Source organism: Ammodytes marinus, assembly GCF_949987685.1.
Source record: "Ammodytes marinus genome assembly, chromosome: 22".
NCBI lineage: Eukaryota > Metazoa > Chordata > Actinopteri > Uranoscopiformes > Ammodytidae > Ammodytes > Ammodytes marinus.
The window spans coordinates 18789280-18817278 of NC_137226.1; the positions used below are offsets into that span (position 1 = coordinate 18789280).

A 27999-nucleotide genomic window follows, 5' to 3' on the forward strand; every position below is an offset into this window, starting at 1 on the left:
ATCATCTAATACATTCTAATGCCGCACAGAAACAGGGTTTCTGACGAAGGCACACGACAGGAAGGTCCGTTTGGAATGACGCTTTGTCCAACGCCATCTAGACAAAACCTCCCACCTAGATATACTTTATACAAAAATCTCACAAGTATTTCATCTAACTGTCCACCAGTAGGGTCTCACTGGGGGGGAAACTAGTTCATCAGTTGTGTTCCAGTTGTGTCACTGAACATCTGAAACTTCACAACTTTGGTAACCTGGACTGAATAAAAACTGACCTTTTGCCTGCAAATGTCCTGCAATCTTGAAGAGCTAAAACAGCTTTGAGGTTAGCATTGGAACTCATTCTATCCCTTGTTCTTTAAAAGTCACAAAGCATTTGTAACGGCCGTACGTGTAACGAAAGGTGAAAATGTAAACATTGTGCAAGTTAAGTGTTTAGGCAGGTGCACGGAGAGAGGATCTCTAAAACAATTAAAATGACCATGAATTCACCACAGAGACAAGAAACATACAGAAGAGGAGGACATCTTCGACCGTTTTGGATTAAAAAATAAAAGATTAAATAACGAAAATTAACTTATGATAAAAATTAATTTGATAAAACAAATATATGGTCAAAAGTGAGAAGCTTTTGATGCAGATTAGTGTTCAAATGTAGTAACTGTGAAGAGTGCTGCTTGGTATGAGCAGCCTGCTGGCTCCAGTTAAGTCTTGGGCCTCCTAATGATCATCTCAAAATAAGGCTCCTGAGTTTTGCACTTGTGTAGTGGGACCCTCTTGGCGACGGGCTCAGTCTTGGTCTTGGTGGCTCTGACGTTGGGGCTGGTTTTCTGTGGGGTGAGGGCTTTTCCTGGAGTCACTTCAGGTTTCAGAGTTGACTTCCCGTTGATGATGGGGTTGGGGTTGGGGTTGGGGGCGGGGGCTACCTGCTTGCGGCCCGCCCTCTGTGCTGTGGCTGCTGGTTTCTGATTGGTTCTGTTTGTTGGTGCTGTGTTTGTCCCTGGGACCCGCCTGGGGACAACAGCAGCAGCAGCGGTAGCCATCTTGGGCTGAGCCGGCGTTTTCGCTTTGGCTGTGCCCTCTTTGCTCTTGAGTTGGGGGCCGGCTGGTTTTGGCAGCGCGGGGGAGGCTGTCCTTGAGCTAGGGGTGGCGGTCCTAGCTGGGGGATTTGTAGTTGTTGCTGCTGCTGCTTTTGGTGTTGGCGTTGCTGCAGTTCTGATGGGCATCCGTACCCGCCGGGCTGTCTCTAGACGGAGGCGCGAGGCCGGGCTACCAGGCCGGCGCTGGGCAAGGCGTGGGCGCTGGCTTGCGCCCAGTGGGGGCCGGGCGTCTCTAGGGACCGGGGCCCTTACTGGTGCAGTGTTGGGGCCAGCAGGCACTGAGGCAGAGACTGGGGAAGTGCATGGGCTGGAAGGTTTGGGGCATTTGGAGGAGGGCTCGGGGCACACGGGGCTCCTGGGCTGAGAGGCGAGGCCGCGTGGGGACGTTCTGAGCTTCAGTTTGGGGGCGGGGCTTGGGTCTGTGGATGGAGTCAGAGCCCTGCGATGGATGTTCACACCCTGACACCCAGAGCTGGGAGACTGTTTGGTGGAACTCCCTACAGGCGTGGAGGGCAGAGAGGAGGAGCCTTTGGTGGTGGTGGCTAGGGGAAGCTGGGTGGGCTTCTTAGGAGGACACTGGATGGCTTGGAGGTTCTTCTTGAGCGCTGTAGCAGAGCCCTTTCTGGGTAATGTAGGCGTGCCGGCCGGGGAGGGCGTGTAGGACCGACAGGTTTGACCCACGGAGGATGAAGAGGAGGAGGAAGAGGAGGAGATGAGGTCGTTGACAGCGGTGAGAGGGTCCATGTCAGGGGGAGGGGGAGGGGCTGCGTTGCTGTGGTGACCCCCCAGGCCGGGCGGACCCTTCTGATAGGCCAGGATCTTCTGCTCCAGCGTGGTGAACTGCAGCACGCGCAGAGGGTCGTACTTTGACAGGAAGCCATGCAGCGTGTCCCAGCCACCGCCCACACGCACCATCACATGTTTACCATGGAGCATCTGTGTAAGAAGACAGGCCTTAGGTCAGGATATGTTGGATTTGATTTGGTAAGGACAAATAGTATTCTCTTTTTCAGGTTCAAAATTGTAAAAAAAGAAATCCCAAATCCTGTGTTTCAGACAACAATCATCAGTGACATATCCTCAACATATCTGCTGTACGTCTAAAAATAGTAAATCTGTGTCTGTCCCGAGGCTTGGCTCCACGGACAGCAGTGTAATGATGATGTAATGGCCTATCTGCTGCTATTGGGTAACAAGCTTACATGTGTCCGCTCGCAGCCTCCAGTCATCTAGTGAAGACTTGTGCATGTGCCAGAGTGTGTACTACCAAGCACTTTTAATTGGATATAAAAAGTATTTATACTTGTACTGTAGACCGTGCTTCAGCTTGTTTTACACTGTAGTAGTCGAGATGCCAGAACCGGTTTAAAGAGACAGCATGATAATGTGCATTTTATATATGGACTATTGCAATTTTGGTAAACAGTTTGTAAATAAATATAGTGTGAGTGTGTGTGTGTGTAGAATGGATGTTCTGGTCAGGGGCCCCCACAATACCACACAGACAAGGATAGAGGTGTGTGTGTGAGTTGAGGGCACTCACCCTAATAAAGAGGGTCTTGTCTCCCAGCCTGTAGCGTCCCTCAGACAGGTACTCAATGGAAACTCTGTTGGCGCAGTTGCATGGCGGGTCGTCCATGCCGTGCTCCTAACAAGGGGACAACAGAGGAGCGTAAGGCGGCCATCGTGGACTGTTTGTTGACATGCAATTATTTTAATAACCAAACATTTAGTTCAGTGGTTGGAAAACAATGCAATACATTTCAAGACCTCCAGTTTTTGTGAGCAGTGCTGAATAACACTGAGACGTGTTAAGATTCCTCTGGAGGTGAGATACGAGTAACGAGGTGGTGAAGGACTAAAATAACTTTTACTGACACTTTTGATAAAAGCTGTTGATTTCCATGTGTGAAAAAATTAAAATGCACTTGAGCATCAAATATACTAGTTGTTGGATCCTTTTATCAAAACTTCCTTCCCCTTCAGTGAATGCAGTTATTTTGTGTCCAACTGTCCCCAGTGTACACGCCTCTCTTTACTCCAGAGACAATAGAGAATAGGCAGTGTTGAAATGATTTTAAAAGAAATACACACAGCTGCTCTGGTACATGCTGTATTTCTGTCTGTATGGAGAACACATCTGCAGCCCTGTGGTCACGTGTGTCAGTGAGTCACAGTGTCACGTGGTGGGCCGTCATCTGTCGGACCCTCTGGGGCGCCAATGAAGCGGCAAAAAGCTTTCCGCCATTTTGTTTTTTTAGCTCCGCTTCAAATGGGTCGCACATGTTCCACCTATGTGAGGCTAACGTGATCAGCTGTAACCCCAGCAGTGAACACTATTGTCTACAAAGAGGTTAAAAGAGGGCCTGCCATATAGATAGGGATCATTTTCTAAACGTGTTTGGTAACGTGACGCGTGAGACCATTCTCTTACATTTCCTGCCTCCAGGGGGGAAAGTTTCACATTAGCCTCATTTCCACTGAGCAGTGCGGTTCGGTTTGGTGCCACTAAACACACATTTAATTTGCGTGTGTGTGATTGCGTTGGCAAGAATGAAGAGTCTTGTGTTTAGAGAAAAATGTCGGCTTGCAGGTCTTTGTTAATTGGGTGGTGTTTTTCCTGCTCTGACTCATAGACTGTGTATACTCTGACCGTCATACATAAACCCCGCCTACCAATCAAGGGTGCTGTCTGCAGTGGAAACACAAGCCAGATCTGGGGTCTGAACCGAACTGTGCTGCTCAGTGGAAACAAGGCATTAGCTGACCAGTCAGTCTGGACTCACCCCTGGCTGGTACAGGCCCCCGTGCTGGCAGCACACACTGAAGGTTTTGACGGCTGGTCGCGGCTCCTCCGTCAGCAGCAGCGTCTCCTCTAACTCGATCTCCTTCTCCAGCTTCACCAGCACTGGAGGCTCCACATCGTACCTGACACACAGGGCACAGGTTACATGTGTGCTGACACACAGGGCACAGGTTACATGTGTGCTGACACTACAACCTAAAACCAGACTTTAAACTATTGCTTCATCGTTCCCTCCGTGTTCAGAGACTCACTTGGAGACGATGCGGCCGATCTCCAGCAGACAGAGGCAAACCTGCCGAGGCTCCTTGTGCAGAACTGAGGAGGAGAACAACAACAATCAAACTATTGTCTAGTTTCTTTAGAGAGATGGGACAGGTTAACAGAGAAGAGGGTGTGGTGGATTTAAATAAAGGTTGCTGAGCAGATAGTCTAAAAGGTTAGGAGTCACTGGTGAGAGACAAACACCTTTAAAAAGGACTTGTTATTGGGACTTGTTGTGATGAAACGATATGTCTATTTGCAGATATTAATACACCTGATACACCCCCCCCACACACACATAAGACAGTGTGTGAGCGTGTACTAGCAGCTTTTGGGGGAGAGCCCCCCTTGCTCACAGCTGCTCGATGCTACTATGAAATCCTCTGTATGTCCTCTGGAATCCCTTCAATAAACCTGAAACACTGATGAAAAGTCCAGTCTGATGCCTCTGTCTTTAGTCAGCCATGGGGAACGAGTCGGCACTACAAGGGACAAGGTGCGGCCAAATTCACGTGTTACATTGGAACAAACGTGACATTATGAACTCGTGAGAGAGTTAGCTTTTCCCTAAGGGGGTGTCAGGTGAGCCATGCAGACGAGGACAAAGCTTTGGGCTGGATGGAGCACAACTTCAGTATAATGGTTAAACAAAATATACATATTGGAGAAGAGAGTCTCTTGTTGCCATACTTGGAAGAGCAGATGTACTGTATGGCTCTCTTTCTAAATCGCTGCAATCCGTTTTTTTGGAGAGCCATGAAGAGATGCCCCATGCAGAGTAATCATGGCGATTGCTCTCCGCCACAGATCCTATTAAACCATTAAGAGGTAAGGCTTACACTACAGAGATCTGCTTAGAAGAGCTTACAAACGTAGTAGGTTTACATCCTCCATATGAAGCCTGACATTATAGTGGGGTTACCTGTAGTCATGTTAGTCGACTTCGTATTAAAAATGATATAAATGGATTAAATGAGCCAATATTTGTTTGGTTTTGCATGGGACTACTGTACATTGTATTATTTTGACTTGGTTTCAGCCAATGCTCACTAAAGTAATACAAGCTAAAGAGGAAAAAGGGCAGGAGTTTTTTTTTTTTTATATATCCAATAGGTAGACGTAGTGGCCATGCACATGCAGGAAAACTCATCATGAAACTGTTTTCCAAGGTTTTCAAATTCAAAAGCACGACTTGTCTGGCTTAAGACGGGTGTATGGGGTTATTTGGACATTCCATTGCACATTGATCCCTGGAAATAAACGATTTACCAGACGATTAAGGAGACATTTGAACTCTGCTTAGGATGAACAACACTCATTGATTTCTGCCTCCGTACTGGGGAATTTAGAGTAACTTAAGAGTTTTTATTTGTATGTATTGTTTGCCAAAGCACCAGAAGGAGCAATGTAATAAGTTACTGTAGATTCCTGCATGAAAACAACTGAGATTCATAATGCATAACGAGGAGAGGGTTGCCACGTCATATCAGCCAAAGTCAGTGTTCTTGTTTCCAAAAACCAAGGTCAGATTAGATCAGGTTTTAGGAAGCTGGTTAAGACTGCTGAATTAACTTAAGAGATGCAACAGAAGAGTTTGGGGTGTGGGGTGGGTGGGGGTTGTTGTAAATGTTTGCATAAGAAAAAAAATAATAATAAAATGTGTTCATGAAAAAAAAAAAAAAAATGATGCATTTGGTCCAGCAGTCTTTAGCTTTAGTGCAGTCTGCTGCAGCTCTTACCGAGGCCTTCTGACTCAAACAGGCAGGTCTCCTCCACACCCACGTGGCGACACCAGGCCAGGAAGTTGGCCGTGTTGTCGCGGGCAAAGAAAGATCCTGGGGAGGCGTCACGCTTACACGCAACCTTCCTAGGGAACAGCTGGCAGGGAAAACACACAGGAATTATGGTTAGGAAACACAACGTGGACATTAAGTATGTCATTAAGTGAGGGGATTTGAACATTAGACATACAGACTAGAGAATAAAATTAAGTTTCCAACGTCATTTTCAAGTTGTTTTTATTCTAAATACTGAATATGCTGTAGTGATATCATGGTAACGAGTTTTCGACCCTCCTCTTCAGCTGCTAACGTGAAGCTCTTTTCTTAGCTTTGGCAGAAAAAGATATCTCAGATCAGGAAATGCTAAACAAGGTTGTAATGTTGTAAAAAGCACATTCTCCGCCATCATGATGGAAAGGGTTAAAGCTATACTTCTGTCGCCCCCTAGCAATTCTGGGTAATTACAACAACACTGTTGGCGCATCTACATGACCTTTGATCGCGCACAGATTTTATTCCTTCTGCTGTACGTCCACATTTTTCCTAGCAGTAGAATCAACAATTGAAACATTTCTGGGGCGCTTCTTGGGAGTTTTCTGAGTTCCTGCGCCAGTGTCAGTGGGTGACACCAGTTTGTAAACACTGTCATACTGAGAAATACAGAGAGTTTTGTGATAGGCTGATCACCCAAAAAAAGCTTTATTAACTTTACGTCAACTCATTTGCCGATGGCTTGAACGTAACAGACATTAATCTATATGAAAAAGTTACGCACTATAGCTTTAAAAAGAGTGAACTTGAAAACGAGTTGTCCACAGAGCGACCTGCAGCGCTCTGCATAATCCTTCCCCACGTGTGAGCATGGTAGCTGCCCTTGGGACAATCGTCCATGCTAATTTGTCCACGGCTGCGGCCTGACTCACCTTGCAGAGAGCGGAGGGGCAGCTCTGGGCGATCTTGGTCTGCAGCACGCCGATGAGCTGGCAGAGCTTCACACCGTTATTCAACTCATCCATGAAAAACTCTGCTCTCACCTCCTCTCCTGGAAGAAATGTCAAAGTGAAGAGACCCAGAATAAGTGCACCTTGAAAACTTTATTTAAACTTTTTGTAGGTCAGGATATCCACGACTTGATTACAAAATGACAGCCAGAGCTTAAAATTATTTTCTTTTCTTCTACATTGTCTGTTTATTGTGGGACCTTAACAGAAACTGCACAGTGACATTTGCTTTTCAAAAGATGACTCCCCTACTGCCTCCTCCTCCCATGACCCTTTATTGTAAATCACCGCCCTGCTATACTCAACAAAAAGCCATGTGAACTGAATTAACATGGGGGGGGAACAAAATCCACTAAGTGACAAAGATTTCTCCACAAAAGCTTATTTTTGTCCGTGCCCCGGGGGTTGAAACTTTATCCTCCGCCACCTGTTTCTGTAGCATCCGACCTCTTAGGAATCCACTATCAACATGGGTCAAACACTCTGGAAAAAAGTGGGATACAGGTCACCATGGTCACCCTACCAATAACTCACGCTAAGTGTTTAGTACCTGCCCACATTCCTTATGAGAAAAACTGCTTCTTTAAAGAAAAGGAGAAAAAAACGGTTTCGCCATCAACAATAGAGTCAGTTTCCAGTCAGCTTCAGTTTCCTCACTGCTCTATTGTATGTTAAGGGACAAAGGAAGGGACTCAATCTAATGGCAGGGACTTTGTTCCACTGCCGTCTCTGTGGTTTGCTACGGCCCCAGTTGGAAAAAAGAAGCATCTAAATCCAATTACATGGAAGACCCGTGTCAATTGTGCCTTGGCATTTTCCTAGCCTCCAGGGGGGAAACTGTTAGCATGCTACTGCCCAGTGTTGATGTACATGCACATGTTTTGACATGTTTGCCCTGTGGTATGCAATGCATCGATGGAACTACACTACAGTAACAGCAGAGAGAGAAGAATGTACTCAATGTGTGAGATATAAAATGTATATAATTTCCCCAGAAGGTGTCATGGCATTGAATCGTCAGAAGGGACAAAAGACAAACCCTGCGTTCCAATCTCCATACTATTCAATATGCCAGAAAAAGTTTTAGGATGTCCCAATTCATGTTCTGAATTGCAGTTTGCCAATGTCCCAAGATAGCCAATATAATGTTGCAGTATGCAAACCAGCATGCTTTAGTATGTTGTAGGCTATAGTAAAAAGAAAAAGTATGTGATTTGGATCACAGGGTAAGCCACTAACAGAAGACCACTTACCCAGCATGCCTGTGAGCCAGATGGCCAGATCCTCCTGCATGGGCACCAGAGTGGCCTCATGTCTCACTGCCAGCCACTGGTCGTACTGGAAGACGTCTGCCAGGCCGGGGCCGTGTCGCTGGGCCAGGGGGCTGCGAGGGCTCCTGGGACTCAGCAAGGGAGCGTCAAACTTCTCCCCAAACCATGCCTGAAGATGAGGAGACGTGGATTAAGATTACATGGATGATTACAATCTATATTGACAGAAATGTAGTTGGAAAACTGAAGTAGGTTGGACAAAATGTTCGTAACAGTTTATAAAAGCAGCCCAAATCAAGGAGCCGTTTTAGAAATAGAAATAGCACGGACGATGAAGATGTGGGAAGCGGATATAATTAATGACATCCATGTATGACTCAAAGTATTACAAACCCAGAAAGGCCAGCAGAATGTTGGAAGAGATTAGCGTGGCTGCACACTTATTAAGACGTCCGCCTAATCTGTTCCGAGTGCTGCTGAGTTACTCATGGTTTAGAACTTTCGGGAAAAACACTCATTACAGTTTTACAATACATATGAAGCTAATATCAGCTGGTCACCTTATCTAAGCATAAAAAACAGGATACAGAGCTAGCTTGGCCCTTCAAGAGCAACTAATTACTGCAATATTTTATGCTAATAGGACTTCCACTTTCAGACTGCTACAGGAGTACAAGTTTAAATATTTTTAATAAATTACTTTAAAAAAATAAATGTGTTCTCATGTTTCCAGACTTGCCTGAGGACACTTTTTAGTCAGACATAATAATCCACCAATTGTAATGCTTGAGTTGGGCCTTTGCATATCCTCAATGAAATATTTATAAAATCACTCTTTACATAGACAAATGCAATATTTTTTTTGTGGGATCCATAACCTTATTATGGATTGCTTTTTAAACAGTGAATATAGGTTAGCCATTTCTCCACAGCCAACTGTCTCTGTGAGCTAACACTCCAGCATTATCATACTCTAGTTACCATTCAGCCCTGCACTGGGAGAATATCAGGATAATTCTAGTGAGCCATCCATGCAGAACGGATGCGTCAGGGATGCCGTCATACCACACTCTCTCTCTCTCTCTCTACGCTCTACTAGAGTTCACAACACGGCCTGGTTAATACTCAACACAATCTAGAAACTTAATTAAAAAAAACCCACACGTTTTATTTTATTTTGTAACACCTTTGATTATCCATTGAAATAGAACCAAAGAAAATCAGAGACTATTGAACCCTGTTGCACTTGACTGCTTTAATGGGTTTCTAGCACTGGTTCACAGTCCAGGACTCTGTGCCTGGAGCGAGCAGCTGATCCCAGATCTTGACACCAATGTCCCATCATATCCATCTCTGCACACCGCCCCTCCAGTTCCAGTCTCTACCACATTTCAACTCTGCTCGTTCTTTAACACTGACAATTCCCCTAGTCTTTGATATAGAGAAGAAATAAGTCCTGTGTAGCCACATGCATTACACGGAAAATACATTTAAGTTAGACATACTAGAATGGAATTTTTAACCTAAATTAAACGCATCCCAAGAACTGGGTTGTAAACAATGTTAAAGACAGTCACCTAGAAGAGAATCCAGACTGGCAAATGGCTATGTATGTTTCTCATTGTTTTCAGACAACAGGAGGCGTAATCTAGACACTAACACCAGATGTGCACTATGACAACTTGGCCAGACATTATCCAACTCACTTCCCTTCCAGTTTGTTGACATCTGTTTAAGACACAGCCTTTAATCTTTGTGTGGATCACATGTCATCGGGGCGATAATGGGACATTGCTTCCACTGTGGTGAGAGGCGGAATACTGTGTTTAGAACAAGGCCGGGTTGTGTTGGGGCCATGAATTCAATGTGTCCGTTAGGCCTACAGACAGGAAACCTTCTGGCTGGTCAAACACAAAGTCCTTTATGCAGTTATGTACTGAGGCTGATGCTCTGAGCCGTCAGTCAACAACACTGCTTAAGCTATTACTTTGACTTTGTCTGCAGTCTGGATAGTATCACAAAGCAGACGATATTGGTCATTATTGTGTTATGTGGTCGAAATGTCTTTACTTCTATGGACTTCAAAAAAGAGGAAATTGAGTTTAGTTTTCCATAATCTCTTCTTCTTAGCATTCTGTGTGTGACACCAAGTCTGAATTTAGTAGGACTGTTTAAGATATGGTTTCAAATGTCACATTTCATATTTTCATGGGTACTCCTAGGAAATGACAGGACTTAACTTTTATTTTGTAAGTGGTTAAAATCGAGGCATTATAGGGGAGATATCCTCTTTTAATCCCTAGTAGGGCTCAAACTTAAAAAACACTGGATCCTACATTTCCCAGAATGCAACTCATGAGAATCCTTCATCTGATAACATTGGCTTATTGTTTTACATATCAAAAGGCTCCCTGCAGAACCACAGAAGACCTTACATAACTATTTAGTAGTCCTCCTCGTGACAAGTTAACTGAACTTCCTGTGTAAAAAAACATTCAGGTTCAGGCAACTTGTCTTGTTTAACTAATTAAATCAAGTCATTGTGTCATGTGTTTGTGAAGCCTCTGGGCCCTTAACCGTGTTTGAATTAGGGTAAACAAATAAGAATTAACATCAAAATGCACATCATTGCTTTGGGGAACTCTATTTATTCCACACTCATCCCCATGAGGGTGAGCTTTGACCCCTAAAGGGAGGGGGATTGGGAACAAACATGTGAGACTGGGAAAAATGCACACATGAAAAAGCTGAGAAATTAGCACCTGATGTTCCAAACTGAAAAGGTTACCTCACTTCAAAAGAGATGAATCAACCCCCCCCCACACACACACACACCACATTACATAACACTGTTCAGAAGGGCAGGCTGCCTGCGGCGCTCTGCAGGTCCAAAACAACATATGTGTCCTTTCTCGACACCCAGCTAATTAGAAAATAAGGCAGCGTAGTGTAAGGTTTACAAGTTACGTAAAGGAGATGTTGTGGTGATTAGTAAAGATGAACTGAACAGCGGGATAATCCTGCCTCGTACTCTTGTCACCTGAGTGCAAACACAGGCTCACGGTGAGCATTCGGATCATTAAGCAGACTACAGTTGTTAACTTAATCTACATTGCACACAGTATAGAGAAAGTCTCGATAATCCATTTTTTCTTCCCCCACTTGTGTCCCCATTAGGAGCAAGAATGTGGGTTGGTAATCCTGGTAAGAAATGCAATGTACTGAGGATTTGAAGCGGTTCGTGCCTGTATGTTGCCATTTATGCTTTAGGAATTCATCTCATGCTCTTAACCTGAGCCACTTATACCAAGTCCCTGAACAATAGTCCATAGAGGGATGGACAGAGGGGAAGGGGGTTGTAGCAATGTATATATTGTATAAGCTGATCTCGTGCCTGTATCAACTCTTCACATTACTACATACATTTTCATCATCCCATATGTCTATGATTCATGACTAATGTGAACAAGCACGAGAATAAAGAAAGTCACTTTTTTTCCCCCTGCGGCTTTGTCGAATATTCAGCTACAGCTATAAAATATAAATAAATAATGCCAAAGATTGATGCAGTTTCCCATCTTTACAATTAGCCATCCAAATGTTGGAAAACTTCCCATGGCCTGGATGTGGACCTCTAACCTTTGAGGATCATAACTAAACCCAGAGCTGTTTGGTTTGGCCAAGCTGAACTAACGGGGGTCACACTGCTCTTTTCAAACACTCGCAGACACTGGGACGTTCTATTCTGTAGCTTTCATCTCAGATCAGGGAATTTCAGTTAGTCTTCCTTTGAGGTTTGGTTGCTCTTCTATGTCTGTCATGCCAACTACCCAGTTTTTAAACATGTCAACCAAGCAGAAATCCCCAAAACAAAAATATACATGCGTCGCAAATAGTTTGATTAGAGCTGCATTTTTATGTGCATTGGGTCAAATGACATGTGAAAAGGGCTAGCTAGAAGTGAACCAGCAGAGACTCGATCAACTTGATAGAACACCCTTTTTAGCCTTTTCCAGTTCAGTAGTTTTGGTATTATGGCCTGTAATTGCATGTTTAGGTTCAGTGTAATAGCTCTAATCCACCATAGCTGTTGCAGGCAGCTGTTTTAAGCAACAACATAAAAGGTTCAATAAACCCTGTGTCTGTAACATTCAAACTTAAGAAACTAGCTAGAAAACATAGTGGAGCTCAAGCAGCTAGGAGAGCAGTTACATATCTGGTGAAAGATTACTGCAAAGTAATCTGAGATTTGTACAGATATCCAAGACATGAGACCAAAACCTGTAGACATTGTATATTACAATGCATGGGTGTCACTGTTGCATTTATAGATGTAGTGCCCATATGCTACTCATACATCCATGAGTGCATACATTTTCAGCATGGGTGAGCAGAGCAGATAGAGTGTGACCGGTTATCGGATGCGACTGTGCTGCTCTACATGGGCAGTGAAGCTCTGAGCTGAGCTTTGGAAGTAGCTGCAGAGTTAGCAGTCCCTGCAGCGTCACCACTGTCTGATTATGGATCAATGTAGTCAAAAGGGTGCCTTGGATACCACCCAATATCAGAAACGTTTCTACTTTGTGGTAGATTTCTTCTGCTGTTTTCTGTGTTAAAAACACATATGAATTAACTAAAGATGAACACACCATGACGGACCAATTTACATATAGTGATGCCAATTGGAAAATGACCATGGTTGTTTCTCTGCTATTTTGGTATTGATGTGCCTGAAGGGTTACTCGTGATTTTAAAGAAAATCTTGCCCACAAAAATAAAGTTAAAATGATTTGGGGAAACGGAAAGCAATCTAGTCAAAATAAAGAAGCACAATAAACCAATATAGATTTCCCAGAACAGACCAACCTTCTAATTAACACCAATTTTGGGGGTAATCTGGTGTGTCTGTATCTAGAGCAGCCAACCACAGTTCATCGACAACCCTGGGACAACCTCGTCAATACATTGGCATCAGTCTGAGGGGTTTCCTGCCACATGTATTCAGAACACTGGGATACATATCTTGCATATCCTCTGTCCAAGACGGGTGGGGAGTGCCAGGACGTTCCCAACCAGATGTCAGAGAGAGTAAGCCCTCAACGAGATGCTGCCATGTGACAAATCTGTAACACGATACATTTGTTGTTTCGGGGTTTTGGGATGTCTGACACGTTGTTGCTGGGAGTGGAAGGGGAAAAAGTCTTTCACATTCCACCCACTCCCCCTAAAATATGTACGGAGAAACTCCTCGGGGTCTGGGCCGAGCCATGGAACGTCAGACATGCATTGAAATAACAAGGCGGCAAGCTGTAACACAGGCGGGCTCAGCTGTTGAGCGGGAGATAGAGATCTCAGTTCCTTATATAATCTGAATAACTCTAGCCCAGCCTGGGAACTGTCACCCCCCAATTGACCTTTGGCTAAGCCCCGCCCTCCTTAGTTACTGTTGCTAACTCGGACAAGTTGTCGCAGCTGACTGCTTGTTTACAATATGGCAGCTCTCTCTCACACATACACACACAGACCAGACGTATATGAAATGACACGACAGTGACTGCAGGTTCTGTTTGTGCGTACTGTAGTTTTCTCTAAAATGATAAAACATCTCATCCATCAACTAAACGGACTCGTCTCTCACATCAAGGGCCGGGAAGTACGCAGGGGAACAAGTCAAACCTTCGCCGATTTACGCTACTAGGCTTCTTCTGTTTAGCTTTCAAAATAAAAGACAGCACGCACTGTTCTGTAGGAAATCTAACTGGGCACCTCCATAAACTAAATCTTAATAGATAAAGTACCAGTAGCATACAGGCTATGTCCAGCATCAGAATTAAACCATCTCTTTATCCTTGATTATTGCACAGCTCCAACTGTTTGTCCATCAGCAACAATGAAAACACAACTGCTCAATTGAATATAAAAAGCATCATGGCTTGCACTCGGCATCAATTCATCCAAACTGATTATTAAATAAACCCCAAAATAGTTTCTGACTCACCAATCTGACTCCCTGGCTGTAGAAAGAAGCAAGCTGATAGTTATCATCCAGTGTGACTGACAGCAGAGCTAGCTAGCATCCTTCCGTTCATGTAGGCTACCTGCCCGTTTGAAACGCTCGTACATTGTTGGTCCTTTTCGCTGTTGTAAACCGTCCAAGGCTGGCGCAGGCATTTCTCTTGCTATTCATTCTTTCCCTTTTTAAAATATAATCCAACTTGTTAAATTTCCTCCAGTCTGAAATATCTGCGGGCACTGACAGCAGCTGCAATGTTGACTTTAAAATCCGCGGGGGTAACGACGTGAATGAGAGCAGCTGGCGTAATCACGTATCGCTGTTGCATGTGGCCCAGGCACATCGTTTGGCCATTTTTGCGTCTTTAACAATTAATAAAGCCAAGAAAACAACAAAAGTGTCGCAGGCTCCAATGGTTCTCTATGGAGATAGATGCTGAGAATGTCCGAGTCTGGATCCTGGGTCGTTAGTAGTTAAACGCTATTGGTTCATTTGCATTCGGGGGCGGGGCTTAGCGGGGACTGAGCCAAAGGTCAATTCGGCACACAGATGTCCAAGTGAGTCACCAAGATTTAGAATGGTATCGACCAAAAGAGGGCACTATAATAAGGACTTAGTCAGGTTCAGAACTATTGCAATGTAGAGATTTGAAGCTTGGAAATGCAGAAAAACTTAAATAGCTCTGCGTCTACGGTAAAAAAATGTCCACAGTTCCAAGTGAAAATTTACCAATATCAACCAAACAGTCATCAATCCAGCCAAAATTTAACAGGTTAGATCAGAAACATAAGTTTAAAGGTTGCCTTTTATGCAAAATGCACTTTTACGTGGTTTATCAACATTAATGTGGATCCCTGTGTGCCTCCAGACTCCCACAGCATGAGAAAAACACAACCCTTGCTCTTTTTCCCCAACTTTCTGAAAACCTGTGTTCAAAAACCCCAGTCAGATTTCTCTCCCCTTATGTCATAAGCATAACCTATACCATTATCATTAACTAATTATCTCTTCTGGCCAATCAAAGTACACCTAACCCAATGAAGATGGTGATGGGCCTACCTGGATGCCAGTCTGGACAGCCATGACTGCGTTCGCAGACGATTCACTTCTTCATTCTGTGGAAAAATAAGGCAAAGATACTGGTGAAAAGGAGGATAAACAACATGTCAGTGGTAATCGCCTGTGGGTTTGATAAATGTTTCAAGATGCAAGTGGTATCCGATTATGGGCTAGTCATGCAGATTTAAAAGAAACAGTTTGACATTTTAGAAAATATCATTATTCGCTTTCTGGCAATAGTAAGACAGAGCTGGATACACCTCATCTCTGAGCGTAACCTGGAGCTGGGAGGTGATAAACTGAGCTTATTATGAAGGCTAGAAGCAGGGGTATAACAGGGGAGTTACACAATGTAACAATAAATAGCTTGATTTAAAAAAAAATAAAAAATCAATATTGTTTTGCATGTTGGTTCACTTCCATACATGTCGATTCCTTTTCATTACCGCATGATTCTGGACATCTGAGATAGTATAGATCTTGGTTTGATAGTGGGAGTGGTACATCTGGTTGTTGTAGCTCCAGTTTGGACGGGAGACTGTCAGGGCCAAAAAAAATATATAGGAAGTTTTTATCTCTCTTCGTTGTACTGTATTTCGTTATTCTAAAAAACAAAATTCAGATAATTTAGTTTTTGAAAACCTAACTCATGAGTAAAACTATATGAGTAAGAGATTCATGACGTCTGTATCTTATTATATTACTTTTATTGTCCTGCCCTACCCTGGAGCCTCCAGGGAAAAGAGATGAGAAAAACCCTGTGAATGACCTGCAAGCTTAACTGGTTCCACAGGGTGACTTTTAAGCTCCATTCAAGACATGCCCTGATTATCCCATCAAGCCCAGCCAGTCATTTAAACTCATTTCAGACAAGTACCTCTTCCAGCTACAGTACCTGCCATAATTTAGTAATTAATCTGCACAAAAGCAGCTGAAAAGAGGATATGCTCTTTCTACCAACTCACTATGTATAATCAATTGAGGAACATTACAGAGGACAGTTGAAACAGGATCTGAGCTGCAGACAGGCACTCAGAATGCTGCAAACGGCCCTCTGGGTAAAAAAACAGCCGGGACGTTGTTGTTTTTACTGATCAGAGTGAGTTTTGGTAGATGGGACTTTCTCACGAGGAAGTGATGGGGTTAGTCTGAGTGCTGCTCTCTGCCCTTTCCCACACAGGATGTGAAGGATTACCCCGACGCTCAACTGTCCCAGAGGGTGTACGTTTGACAAAGAGAGGCAGTGGGCGGTGGGGGAGAGAAAGCAATCACAAGCACATAGATCCTAATAACCCTGATAATTTGGTCAACACAGCTGAGGCAATAGCCCCCCCCTCTCCGCCCCCCATCCTCAGAGACACACGCAGACACATATCACCTCATAGAAATCGGATATTCTACACCAAAGAAGCTTTGCGAAACTTAGTCATATAATGTTATAGTGAAGAAATTGATAAGAGAAACAAGATTACTGAAACTGACACTCAAAATCACATCCTCTGTTGTTCAAAGGCCTGACAGTGCACTGTCCAGTCATCCCACACCAAAACTGCAGCTCAGGGGAGAGAAGATGCAAGTCAGCAGCCAAGGACGGGACAGGAAGCATGACAACACTAGAAAACCTACCTCAGAACAAAAATAGCCAGGTACAGTGTGAGGAAATTGCACCAAACAACTCCGATCGGTCTCAAAAGCACATCCTCGTCAATGCTGAGCCAAAACTACTGCGCTGCACTCAGTGCCGTCCAGCCTGAGCAGCTCTTGCCTCTGAGGTTCCACGAGTGAGCGGGGAGGGAAACGCAGCGAGAGCATGACAGGGAGGGGAGGGAGGGAGGATGGATGGGGAGGAGGTGCAAAAGGAGAACCCTGACTAATGAAGTGGCTACGCTTCGCTAAGCCCTCACCACCCCCCCTCTCCCTGCTTCCAGCCCCCAACAATCCTGTCACGGCGGGACCCTCTCACAAAGCCTCCATTGTTTTGTTAGCTTGCCACTCTCCCCACCACACAAAACACATGCACACACACACACTTCTCCTCTCCAAACCAGGAACTTCCCAACAGAGATGCCATGAAACGGAATGAGATGGGATAGGGTAGAGGTGGTGAGCTGGGGGGGCGGGGGTACCTCCACTTCCTTTTCTTCCCCCAACCTCCTTTTGGTCCCAAACCAGCACATAACAAGTTTGGGTTGGGAAGCAGGAAAACAATAAGTGTGAAACTTGTCGCTCTAATGTGTTTGGGAAAGTTGACAAGGCAAGTATCAAGAGAGATGACGCCTGAAGAACTCAAGAAAGAAAACACCATACTGATGTTACTACACAGCAAGGATGCCATGCAATGGAATGACAGGGTTAGGACAGAGGTGGTGAGGTGTTTGTCTGTGTGGGGGGGGAGTTACCTCCACTTCTTTTTATCCCCCAACCTCCCTTTGGTTCCAACAGAGCACACCCCCAACAGGCAGAAAGTTTGGGTTGGGAAGTGGGAAAACAATTACTGCGGAGCTCCAGTGTGTTATGTTGATGAGGCAAGTATCAAACGAGATGACACCTGCGTGTGGAAAGTTGGCCAACAAATTAGCCGTGGAGAGACCCAACTCCAAGAACAGAAAACATGATGTAATGCTTTGGACTTTGATGCACAGATGTTGGTTTTTCGACAGCTGTTCCAAACAAGCTCAGTTCTTATGCCTCGAGTGCCATTTGGGATGCACCGAATTCACAAGGCAAGACGACAACACGCACAGTACTCCCAACCTTCCATCATTGCATTGTCTCCTTTTGAGATATTACATCAAGTGTCCCAAGGAACAAAACTTGCACCAGAGTGAATACTGAGAAACAAAAAGTAAATCCCTGAAACTAGCCTGAGATCTTCACTGTAGCCTTAAGGAAACAGCACAAGCTCTTCCATTCATGGAATAAACAGTACAACTGTGATTCCCAGTGCCGTTTAAAATCTAGTGACTGCTTTTTGAGAATAACTTTGTGTGTGAAAGGAAAGATGGAAATTTCATGAACTGATGAAGAAAGATCAGCACTGAAAAGCTTGATTGGTGTCATTTAGGCCAAACAAGAAGGGATTTCAAAGGGTCAGTCAAGTCCTTTAAAATGCATGTCCCCAAGGCTGCAAAGCTGAATATCCAGAAACTGATGGAATGATGACATTTTAGGATTTCAGAACAGGGGGGGGACAATTCTGAATGGCTCTGCTTTTCAGCACACATGCGTTTGTGAAGGTTCACACTCAACAACACAGGACAAAGGGCAAATCTTTGGCTCTGGACTCCAGTTGTGTGCATCTGGGGCCCCGGCAGAGCCTGAGAGCGTGGTTCCCGACAGCGACCAAAAGCACCCACACACAGTCAAATGTCATACACAGAGGAGGGCCAGAGAATCGCAGGCACAAAAAAGGGGGGGGGGGGAAGACAAAGCATGTTTTATTATGATGGTGAACTTGGGAGTGGTGGAAAGGGCAGGGCTTGACACCGACACCGAGCACTACCACGCACATTCCCCAATGGTTGCTGGGAGAAAACAGATGCGACAAAGCCGACACTCTTCTGCCATCCGGAGTTTCTTCCGTCCACTCCTTACTTCTGTTAGCAGGCAAGATTTTGTATCCAGAAGATGTGGCAGTCTTTCAGATTTACTTCTTAGTTTTATTTGGGGCTTAAATATGCAGCAGAGTTTCTTTGGGAATCAAATGACATTGTTGATTGCCAAGCTCATTATGAACAAGCTGTTCCGCATGCACAATGTTATTTTTTGGATTGGGTTGACAAACCCGAATCTCGTCATGACTGAAATAAAAGCTTTGTTGAAGGTTTTAGCCCCTCAGGAAAACTGCTATTGCTATACTGCTATGGACACCACCACTTCAGATGGCGTTGCCAGATGTTACATTTAAAAGCTTTGCAGGGGGAGACATGCAAACAATGCATAGTTAATTTATTGTGCAATATCCACTTTCTGTTTTGTTGTTACTGCAATTAAAATAATGTTTAAGTCGATAAAGTGGTACCTTCCCTACAGGGATGCCATGTGCATTTACAAACTGAAAATTATTGATTTAATGATGACAGTTTCAATTTGTCTGAGTGCACTTGCAAAGGTCAACTTTTTCAGACATCTTTAACCCACCACATACAAATTGTCTGATTATCAGCAATGTATTGATAAACAGAATAATGTAGCTTACTTTCCCCATCAAGTCATTTTATTAGCACTAAGAACACAATCAACTTCCTGCCAAGAAAAGGTGCAGAATGAATTAAAGGAATTGCCTTTGTCTGGGGACAACTGAGCGGTATAATAGACTTTGAGTATATTGAAGCAAAGGGATCTAGTTAGAGCTTCCTTTCAGTCTGAACTAAACATAGATGCTCTGGTGTTTGTGTGTGTATATGTGTGTGTGTGTGTGTTGAGGGAGGGGGTGAGACATCTGTCCGCATGTTGCCCACGCAGGTCGCCTCTCTCTGGTCGCGGCTAGTAATCATTTAAGAGGATCAGTGCTATTCCAGACAGCAGAGCACATCCACCTCTACGACGCTCCGTCATCACAACACACATACAACACGTGGTGCACACATGCAGCCCGCGGCACGCCGGACGTGCATGAACGCACCCGTGCATATCAAGTGCAAAAAAAGAAGAAGAAACGGCAAAGCATTACGTAATGCGTTAAACATACAACGTCCAGGCGGTGATGTCATATCAATTTTTCACCATCAGTGGAATCAAAACGTACGAGTAAAAATATAAACAAAAGTCAGTCTGTGCAGTTCTGAAAGACCTGCAGGGCACTCCTTCATGTAATAAATTCAGTCATTTGTATAGTCAATAAAACACACATGCACAAGGTAAGTCATGCACTGCTGTGGAGGTCCCCGAAAATAAATCGAAATGCTTTCGTTTTATAATTTAGTCCTATGGAAGTAAGCCCAATTAGAGCATGTGGGTAAATATGGCATGTGTTCAGCACAGCCTTTCATACTCTGGTATACAAAACTAGTCACTATGAATCTGGGGGTTAGGACTTTTATATAGAAAATCTGCAAATGTTCCCTTCTGTCCTTTATCTTACTTTACCTGAAAGCTTTTTCTATTAAAAGTACTTAATAGTTGTTGGTCCACTTTGGAGAAAGCAAACTAAGATGTGAAAATGTGTCCTTTGCTGTAATGTGGGTGTGTGTACCACTTTGCATGTGACAGTCTTAAAAAGGGTCAATATGCTTCATCTGGGTTGTCCGATCATGGAACTTCTTAACCCGTTATCCTCATTGTGTCTCTCCTGGCTCCCTCTACAGTATCAGACTCTTTGCCAATGTCCACACTGGAAGACCTGGTTAACTAGTAAGGCCTAAACCGGGGTTGGCTGAATGCATCATGTTGTCTTACGTCCATACATCAGTCCTATTCTAGTGAACGCGATATATCATGGAAGCTTGGAGGGATTTTCTTCAAACTTTGCACAAATGTACATTCTGATTCAAGGATGAATAGGTTATATTTTGGAGCTCATGTCAAAAGGTCACCAACTCCAAATTGTGAGCACAATATTCTTAAGAATGCATTGAGGGATTCTTGTCAAATTTAGCACAAACTTGCACTTGGAGTTGAGTGTGAACTGGTAAGATTTGTGATCAAAGGTTACCACGACCTGACACATTGTCAGGTTGCAGTGACCATGTACCATATTGCAGGGTCTAAGGAGCTTTGCCTTCTTTTAAAACATTGCCTCCCACCACTGTACTTTCAACAGTCTGCAACAATTTGTATTTTATTTAAAGCTGTATTTACGGAGGCATAGTACCACCAGGCGGTAGTTCTACTCTGTTTCTAGCATTACCTGGAATTTTGGCCCTGCTTGAGCATATTTTGGTATTCATGTTACATCTGAAATCAGCTCAGTTTGTATTCTACCAAATACAGTTTGAGAGGTTTTTGATGTGAAAAAGAGGCCCTTTTTTAGGCATTTCATCTGATAATTTGAGCAGACAGAAACGGATGAGTAATATCTTTGCGCGTGTGTGTTCCCAGTAGTGTGAAATGGCTTCAGGCCAGCTCACAGGGCTGGTGAACCTCCTGCATCCTTCCCCTTCCCTGCAGTCCAAAAGGGTTCTGCTGGACCCAACTTCCCCCCGGAGAATACCAACTCCTCCTCTATTAGACTCCTTCCTGCTGAGCCCTTTGTGTCTGGACTTAATTACCCTGTCGGAGGAGCGTTTCATTTAAAGCCAGGCCTCCCCCCTTTTCATTGCAGATGGGGCCCCGGTGCACTGTGTTGAGAGAGAAATTCATTCAGTTGAAGAGAATGAAAAAGTAAACATACATCAACGCTGGTCCACATCTTCAAAGAAACTTTACTTTCTAAAGCCATTTATTCCCCCCCAAGGCTGGTACAAGCTTGCTCTCAATGGTTTTCCATGGTAAAAGACTATTCCCCTTTCAAACAGGATTAAAACATTTCTTGGCCTCCTTCCTCTTGTCCTTGTTGGAGTGGTCTTTCCCTAGAGGTGAGGCAGTGGGAGTAAAGTCCATCTTAAAGGCTTGAATGAGTAGGAGCCACCTGGCAATCCCATTTTGATTTGTTGATGCTAATCCACAGCTCACTACACGCCACCAGGGTCATCTGTGGGTTTTTAAAGCTTTCCACCAGCACTGGAGCCGATGCAAGCCGATTCCAGGTCTGCAAAGAGGGGCCACCAGTTTGCAGCATGTGGGACACCACAAGACATTGTCCTTGGAGTGGGACGGAAGATACAATCAGCCATGTGTTTACAATACAAGTCGGTCTACTGAGTTGCTCTCTTAAAAACTATGTTGCTTTTCAAGGACATCTTTATCACACTATCTTCATGGTCAGTTTTGTAGCTTAACAATCATGCCAAATTCTCATGGCCAACACATTGCGTTTGAATTAACATTGAAACAAAACCCCTGGGACAATATGTTACATTCAATAACCAAAGCCTTCTTTGATGGTCTTTCAGCAAAAGATGCTATATTGATAAAAACGGTACTTGAAACTTGAGGCTTTCCCACAGTGCTCAGTGCTTAATAAGTCACAGGCTTACTGAGCACATCTCAGCTGACTTGACAAAGAGATCAAATGCCCTTCAAACCTTGAAACAGCAACAAACTAAAGAGGCAATACTTGTCAGTTTGGGCAAAGAGAATAACCAAACGGTGACTACAGTGTTTAACAAGAGCTACACGAGGAGAAGGGCAATCTGCTCTAAAGCGAGCATTTCCTCCAAGGCTATGTGATGTCAGATGACATATTATGCACTGGTGTCTGAAAACAGGCTGAGGCCTCAGCTTTTGAGTTTACCATTTCCAAGCAACCTACATTAAGAGATGACCTCAGACTGTTGATTTTGACTGAGAACTATTTCTGAATCTAAATGCAAAAAAACAACAAGCCAGTTCTCTAATGGAGCTCCATCACAGCACCAGTTTATGGTTTAAACTTCAAAACCTGAACCTAGATTACATTTTTTTAAAGAAAAAAACACTATTTTCAGAGTCATCTTCTTCAGTTTCTAAATTCCCCCTCTGCATTAGCTCAGCAATCAGTTTACTCAGTCAATCAGAGTGACCTCCACACACAGGCACATCAACCTTAAAGCTGCAGCAGGCCAGGCAAGATGCCAATTCTGGAGGAGTTTCTGCTGACCTCACACACACACACACAAAAGGGCCAACCAACTGCAATGACATCATTGCTTCAGTGGCAGCACAGGCTTCCGGCAGTTTGAAATATCTGAACACGTCACCAAACAAACTTGACCGTTGATCTTTCTTCAGTTGTTATTTTTTAAAGTTCTGTGACTGATGGTCATCCCATAATGGACAGAAGTGAAACTTTTGAATTTCTAACGTGAAACATCTATTAACCAATAACTGCCAGACCGTCCTAATGCATACTAGTACTCTTATAAACTTGCTGGGCTTCTCGAGTGTAAATTAATTAGTTTATATCATGTTTTACTTTCACGGATAACATTTCACAGGTGATATTCTTTTAATTAATTCACACAATAATGTCATATGTAGAGTTCTGCTGATAATCAAGGAATCCTTCCCACAAATTTGCATCTACAAAGTCCAAACACACAACGCCAGCTATGCAGTGTAGCAGGTTTTATCAGGGTTGGTCCAGATAAGCCTCTGTAGCCTAAACAGCCACACATCGTTCTCACCTCCCCAACTCTTCCCAGAAGGTCAGGCCAAGGAGAGGCGAGAGGTCAGCCAATTAGCCACGTCTGTTTGTCTCATATTTAATCCTGGTAAGTGTATGGGAGGGGTCGTAGGATCTAAGAACTGGGACACCTTTCACCTTAATCAGCCTCAGGGGCACTTTACACTGTGAAAACGTGACAGTTTTCCAGTTTTTGGTTTAAAAAAAAAAACCCGTTCAGACACAATTTATCTGACATCTTCACCCGTACACAAGTTTTCAGAGGAAACGGGCCGAAATCGCTGTAGTACGCATGCCTAGCCAATAGTCAGCGGTGACACAGCCGCTCTTCTGGTACAATTTGATGCATAAAACCTTACTGTAACCGAAAATTAATGCCACTAACGTTCATAAAGCGGTTGGTGTAAGCTTGGGGTTACAAATATTGTAAAATACAAGCTTTCTGTCCTCTTATTTCACCGCATTGAACTTGTGAAAACAGAAGACTTGCTGATAGTGAAGGGGCTTCGTGAGCGGATACCTTCCTGTTAGGCGTACTTCAAAATAAAAGTCAACTCACGTGTGTCCAGTGAAATGCTGTTAATGTTTAGCCAGTGAAATGCTTTTACTTTGAAGCCGTAGCCTTAATGCTCCTTTTGTTGAACAGTAGCCGCTAGCTTAACCGCTGCACGCTGATAGTGTTTTTAATGTAGAGAGAGCCGTGTCCCTGGCATATAGAAGTGACACACGTTTATTTAGCTAGAAAAACAGGCAGAGCACAAATCTTTCCCCAGCCAAAGTGGCGGGTGGTCTCAATAACTTACTGCGGTAATCGCTTGGACTAAATTGGCGAGTGTTAGCCTATATTTTAGCGCTGCACGACACTCTCCGCTGATCACAGTGATGGTGCCGTGGAGACACCGTTCATGTTGTCTTCTATTTTATTATAGAATTGTATTTTGACAGCAAATGTTATAGACTACGCATGTGCGAGGGTGGAGCCGTGACGTCAGCGTTATCAGGGGAAATGGTTTCGGTGTTTACAGGAAACCAAAACCGTTAAGTTTTCCAAAAAATCCTCCCTGGGAGGTGATCTCAAAAACCTGCGGTTTCATGCCTGCGTTTGCTGTTTTCCTTTAAATTATATAGTGCAACCGCGGGAATTTTTCCGCGTTTGCACCGTTTCGTGTTGTCGTGTAAAGTGCCCCTCAGTGTTAAGACCTGATAGGAGAGACAAAGACAAACTCCCTCCACCACCATAAATATGACTAACAGAGGACACAAAAACAGAGTGAAACACAGGTCATCCAATACTGTGTTAACAATGTAGCCTTGAAAGAGACACAGGCTACAAGGTTATCTCACAACACACAAATGTTACCAAATTCACCATCTACGGATAATACATGACAGCCTTACTGTGCAACCCTTACAGTATCTTAAAACTGAACAACAACAAACCCCCATTTACACACACACACACACACACACTTCCGCGTGACCCACCAATCACCCTCCTGTAAGCTGTACCCTAAATATATGAGGGGTAATCCAAGATTTCATTATCATCTCTATTGTGTCCACACACACGCAGCATCGCAGCCCATATGTGCCCACGTGCATTTTTAACTCATTAAGCCTTCTTTGTCTCATCGAGTGAGTGTGTGTGCGCGCGCGCGCGTGTGCCAGGCCTGATGCCAAAGATCAAGCAGATGGTGATAATGAAGGTAGTTGGAATTTGGGTTGGTACTCATGTGTGCACTCGTTCATTGAGAGCTGGTCAGTAACAGCTTTGTCTAAAACAGTGTCATTCAGTTTGACACAGTGGACCAGTTAACCATGGACTAAAGCAAACATTCTTCCTGTCTCAATTCAAACAAACATGTTTATTACTGCACAGTGTTTGTGATATGCAACGTATATAACGTAATGCTTTAATTGTTACTTAATATACTGTATATTGTAGCCCCAAATGGGTTCAAAAGGCAACAGTTGGAAAGGGTTTTTACAATTGTTAACTTGCACTAATTGTTTGGCCACATGGGGGCAGCACAACAAGCTATGAACAACATGTATTGAAGGTTTCAGCAAACAAAGTTAAGTTTCTGGTTACCTGGCAAGTCTATGCACATTTATTTTTTATTATTTAACATTGTGAGTCCCATTGAGATTACAAGATCTCTTTTTCGAGGGAGACCTAGTCAAGATGGCAACCATACAATGTTTCAGGCAACATTCAAGCAAACATCTAAAAAAAAAAAAGTATTTATACATATTAACTCTTCATTTAGTGGGTTTTGCTGTCCAACAACTCCTTTGAGAAAATATCTGGCAGAAAGATGCTGAAACACTATACAATTGAGGAACGGCAAAGTTTGCTAAGAACTCTGAGTTTGTCACTTTAAAGTGACCACTTGGCAATTTTTTGTTGTTCTATTATAGTCATACAGTTAGTATATTTACCGTAGGAAACCAAATGGGTAGAAGAGATCAATAATCCATAACTGGTGAGTCAGTTTTTCTCTGGAGAGTGCTCCTTAGAGAACAGGTTGAGTGACTCTGGTGCTGGAGAGAATCCAGATGACAGCAATTATTTGGGCAACTGAGAACAACAACAGTGTCTCAGTTAGTGGGGACAGACGAGTTCTCTCTTGCCACTACACCTGTGAGTGTGGCTGATAAGACAGGTGTGTATTTTTTATACAAACGCTTGGCTCACTGCAGCTTTAAATTACTTTTAACAGGGAGCACATTTAACTGATCCCGGACTCAATACAAGTCAATCCCTCAACAGCTGAGCCGGGGTCAGCCAACCCATTAGCTAAATGGCGCTTGGCTCAGTATATAGATGTTGGAAATGGTCAGATGTGCCGTTGATAAGACAAGTGCCTGTCACCAATAAGAATGTGGCAGTTAATTTTTCATGAACAGCATGGTGAGGTATGAACAACAACAACACGCCTGCTTCACACACACTCCCTTCCTTCATCTCGTGTCATGAGTTATATCAAGTAATATCACATTCTGTGTTAGGGTGTGAATGTAAATTGCGATGGCATGCGCAAGAAATCAAAGTGTGGAAAAACAAACATTAGCAGCCATAACTAAATAGTCTGACACACACACACACACACACACACACACACACACACACACACACACACACACACACACACACACACACACACACACACACACACACACACACACACACACACACACACACACACACACACACACACACACACACACACACACACACGCCTAATGACCAGCTTCAAATCACAAGGCCAAATACAGAAATAATGTCGTTGTTGTGAGGACAAAAGTGAACATCACCATTAACTTGCCTTGAGTGCTAGTGTGAATGCTCTTCCCCTGGTGCATCCCACTATGAAGGAAGCACCTGCCGGGCCTTTACTTCATCCCATTTCCTCCAACAGGAAAGCAGGACTGTGGCATGTATAAGACTACAAATGAATGGAATCCCCGTTTGTTGTACCACACCATAGGGGCAAAACTAGCCCGCTTTGATCACAAAACTTGTAACCAGAGAGGAAGTGTCACTCCATACCCTAGCCTCAGCCACTGCAAACAAATCATTATCTTAATGCAACACCTCAGGAGATAACATATCCCGGGTGAGACATGCACCTGTCCTGTGCGCTACTTTTCCTCTTACCTATTTTATTCCCACCTGCCAATCAAGGATAAAGTGTTCATGATCCAAACTGGGAGCTGGATTGCATCCGATTGTTTCACACACACACACACACACACACAGCAGGAGCACGCATAAGCCCGTCAATGCCAATTACCTGTCATTATGTAACCGTAGGTAACACTGGAAAGAGCACTGGTGTAAGTTTGTAGCGACCATAACGTTTACATTTGATATAGGCCTAGGGCTCGTATTAAAAAGGGAAAGTGCGTCGTTTATTTACGAGACAGTAGTTTTAAGTAACATAACCACACACTTCAGTCCCGTTCACTTTCTAAAAACATACAACATACTTTAATCAAGTAGGCCTATAGGCAGAGGTCGTTTTAGAGGGGGAGAAAAGCGAAATGATATGACACAAAACACTCACTCGAGGAAGGATGCCCAGACAATAGCCTTTTATATTTTATTAGACTTAGGACTTGCCTATAATAATCGAAAAACACTGGACTTCAGTTGTAGCATACACAAACATAACTTTCATTGCATCATTGTATTTTTTTTCGGAAGCTTCCACGAGGCTCCCTCATGGAATTTTGGGGAAGAAACGGGACGAAACCTCTGCTACACACGCGAAAAGTTTAACCAGAAGTTAAACTTAACCCGTCAAGTCCCTCTTGGCATAGGTCTACAAGTGAGTAAAACGTATTCTTTTTAGACTTACCAGCGATACTGAAGGTCGTGGAGACTTCAAATAGTAAAGTCCAGGGCTGTCTGTTTGTCTGTCTGTCTGTTGGTGGTTTAAAGCGTTTTCCTCTGTGGAAATCTTGAGTTGGTCCTGAAGTTGTTGGGAGCTCACGCGCT

The 27999-nt window shown here is 43.8% G+C and overlaps 1 protein-coding gene across 2 annotated transcripts; it reads right to left on the bottom strand.

Annotated features, from left to right (window-relative positions):
* Positions 1–3: 3 nt before the first annotated feature.
* gas2l3 (growth arrest-specific 2 like 3) lies at positions 4–27998 on the bottom strand. Of its 2 annotated transcripts, none has more exons than XM_080050686.1 (9): positions 27860–27998; positions 15293–15348; positions 8203–8389; positions 6872–6990; positions 5907–6045; positions 4158–4221; positions 3887–4028; positions 2644–2748; positions 4–2036 (listed from the first exon to the last, which is right to left on the bottom strand). In XM_080050686.1, the coding sequence occupies exons 2-9, from the start codon at positions 15314–15316 to the stop codon at positions 705–707; spliced, it is 2112 nt and encodes a 703-aa protein (XP_079906812.1). In that variant the 5' UTR covers positions 15317–15348; positions 27860–27998; the 3' UTR covers positions 4–704. The 2 variants fall into 2 exon arrangements, with proteins under 2 accessions (XP_079906812.1, XP_079906813.1); XM_080050687.1 differs by lacking the exon at positions 27860–27998 and adding an exon at positions 16919–17058.
* Position 27999: the final 1 nt, after the last annotated feature.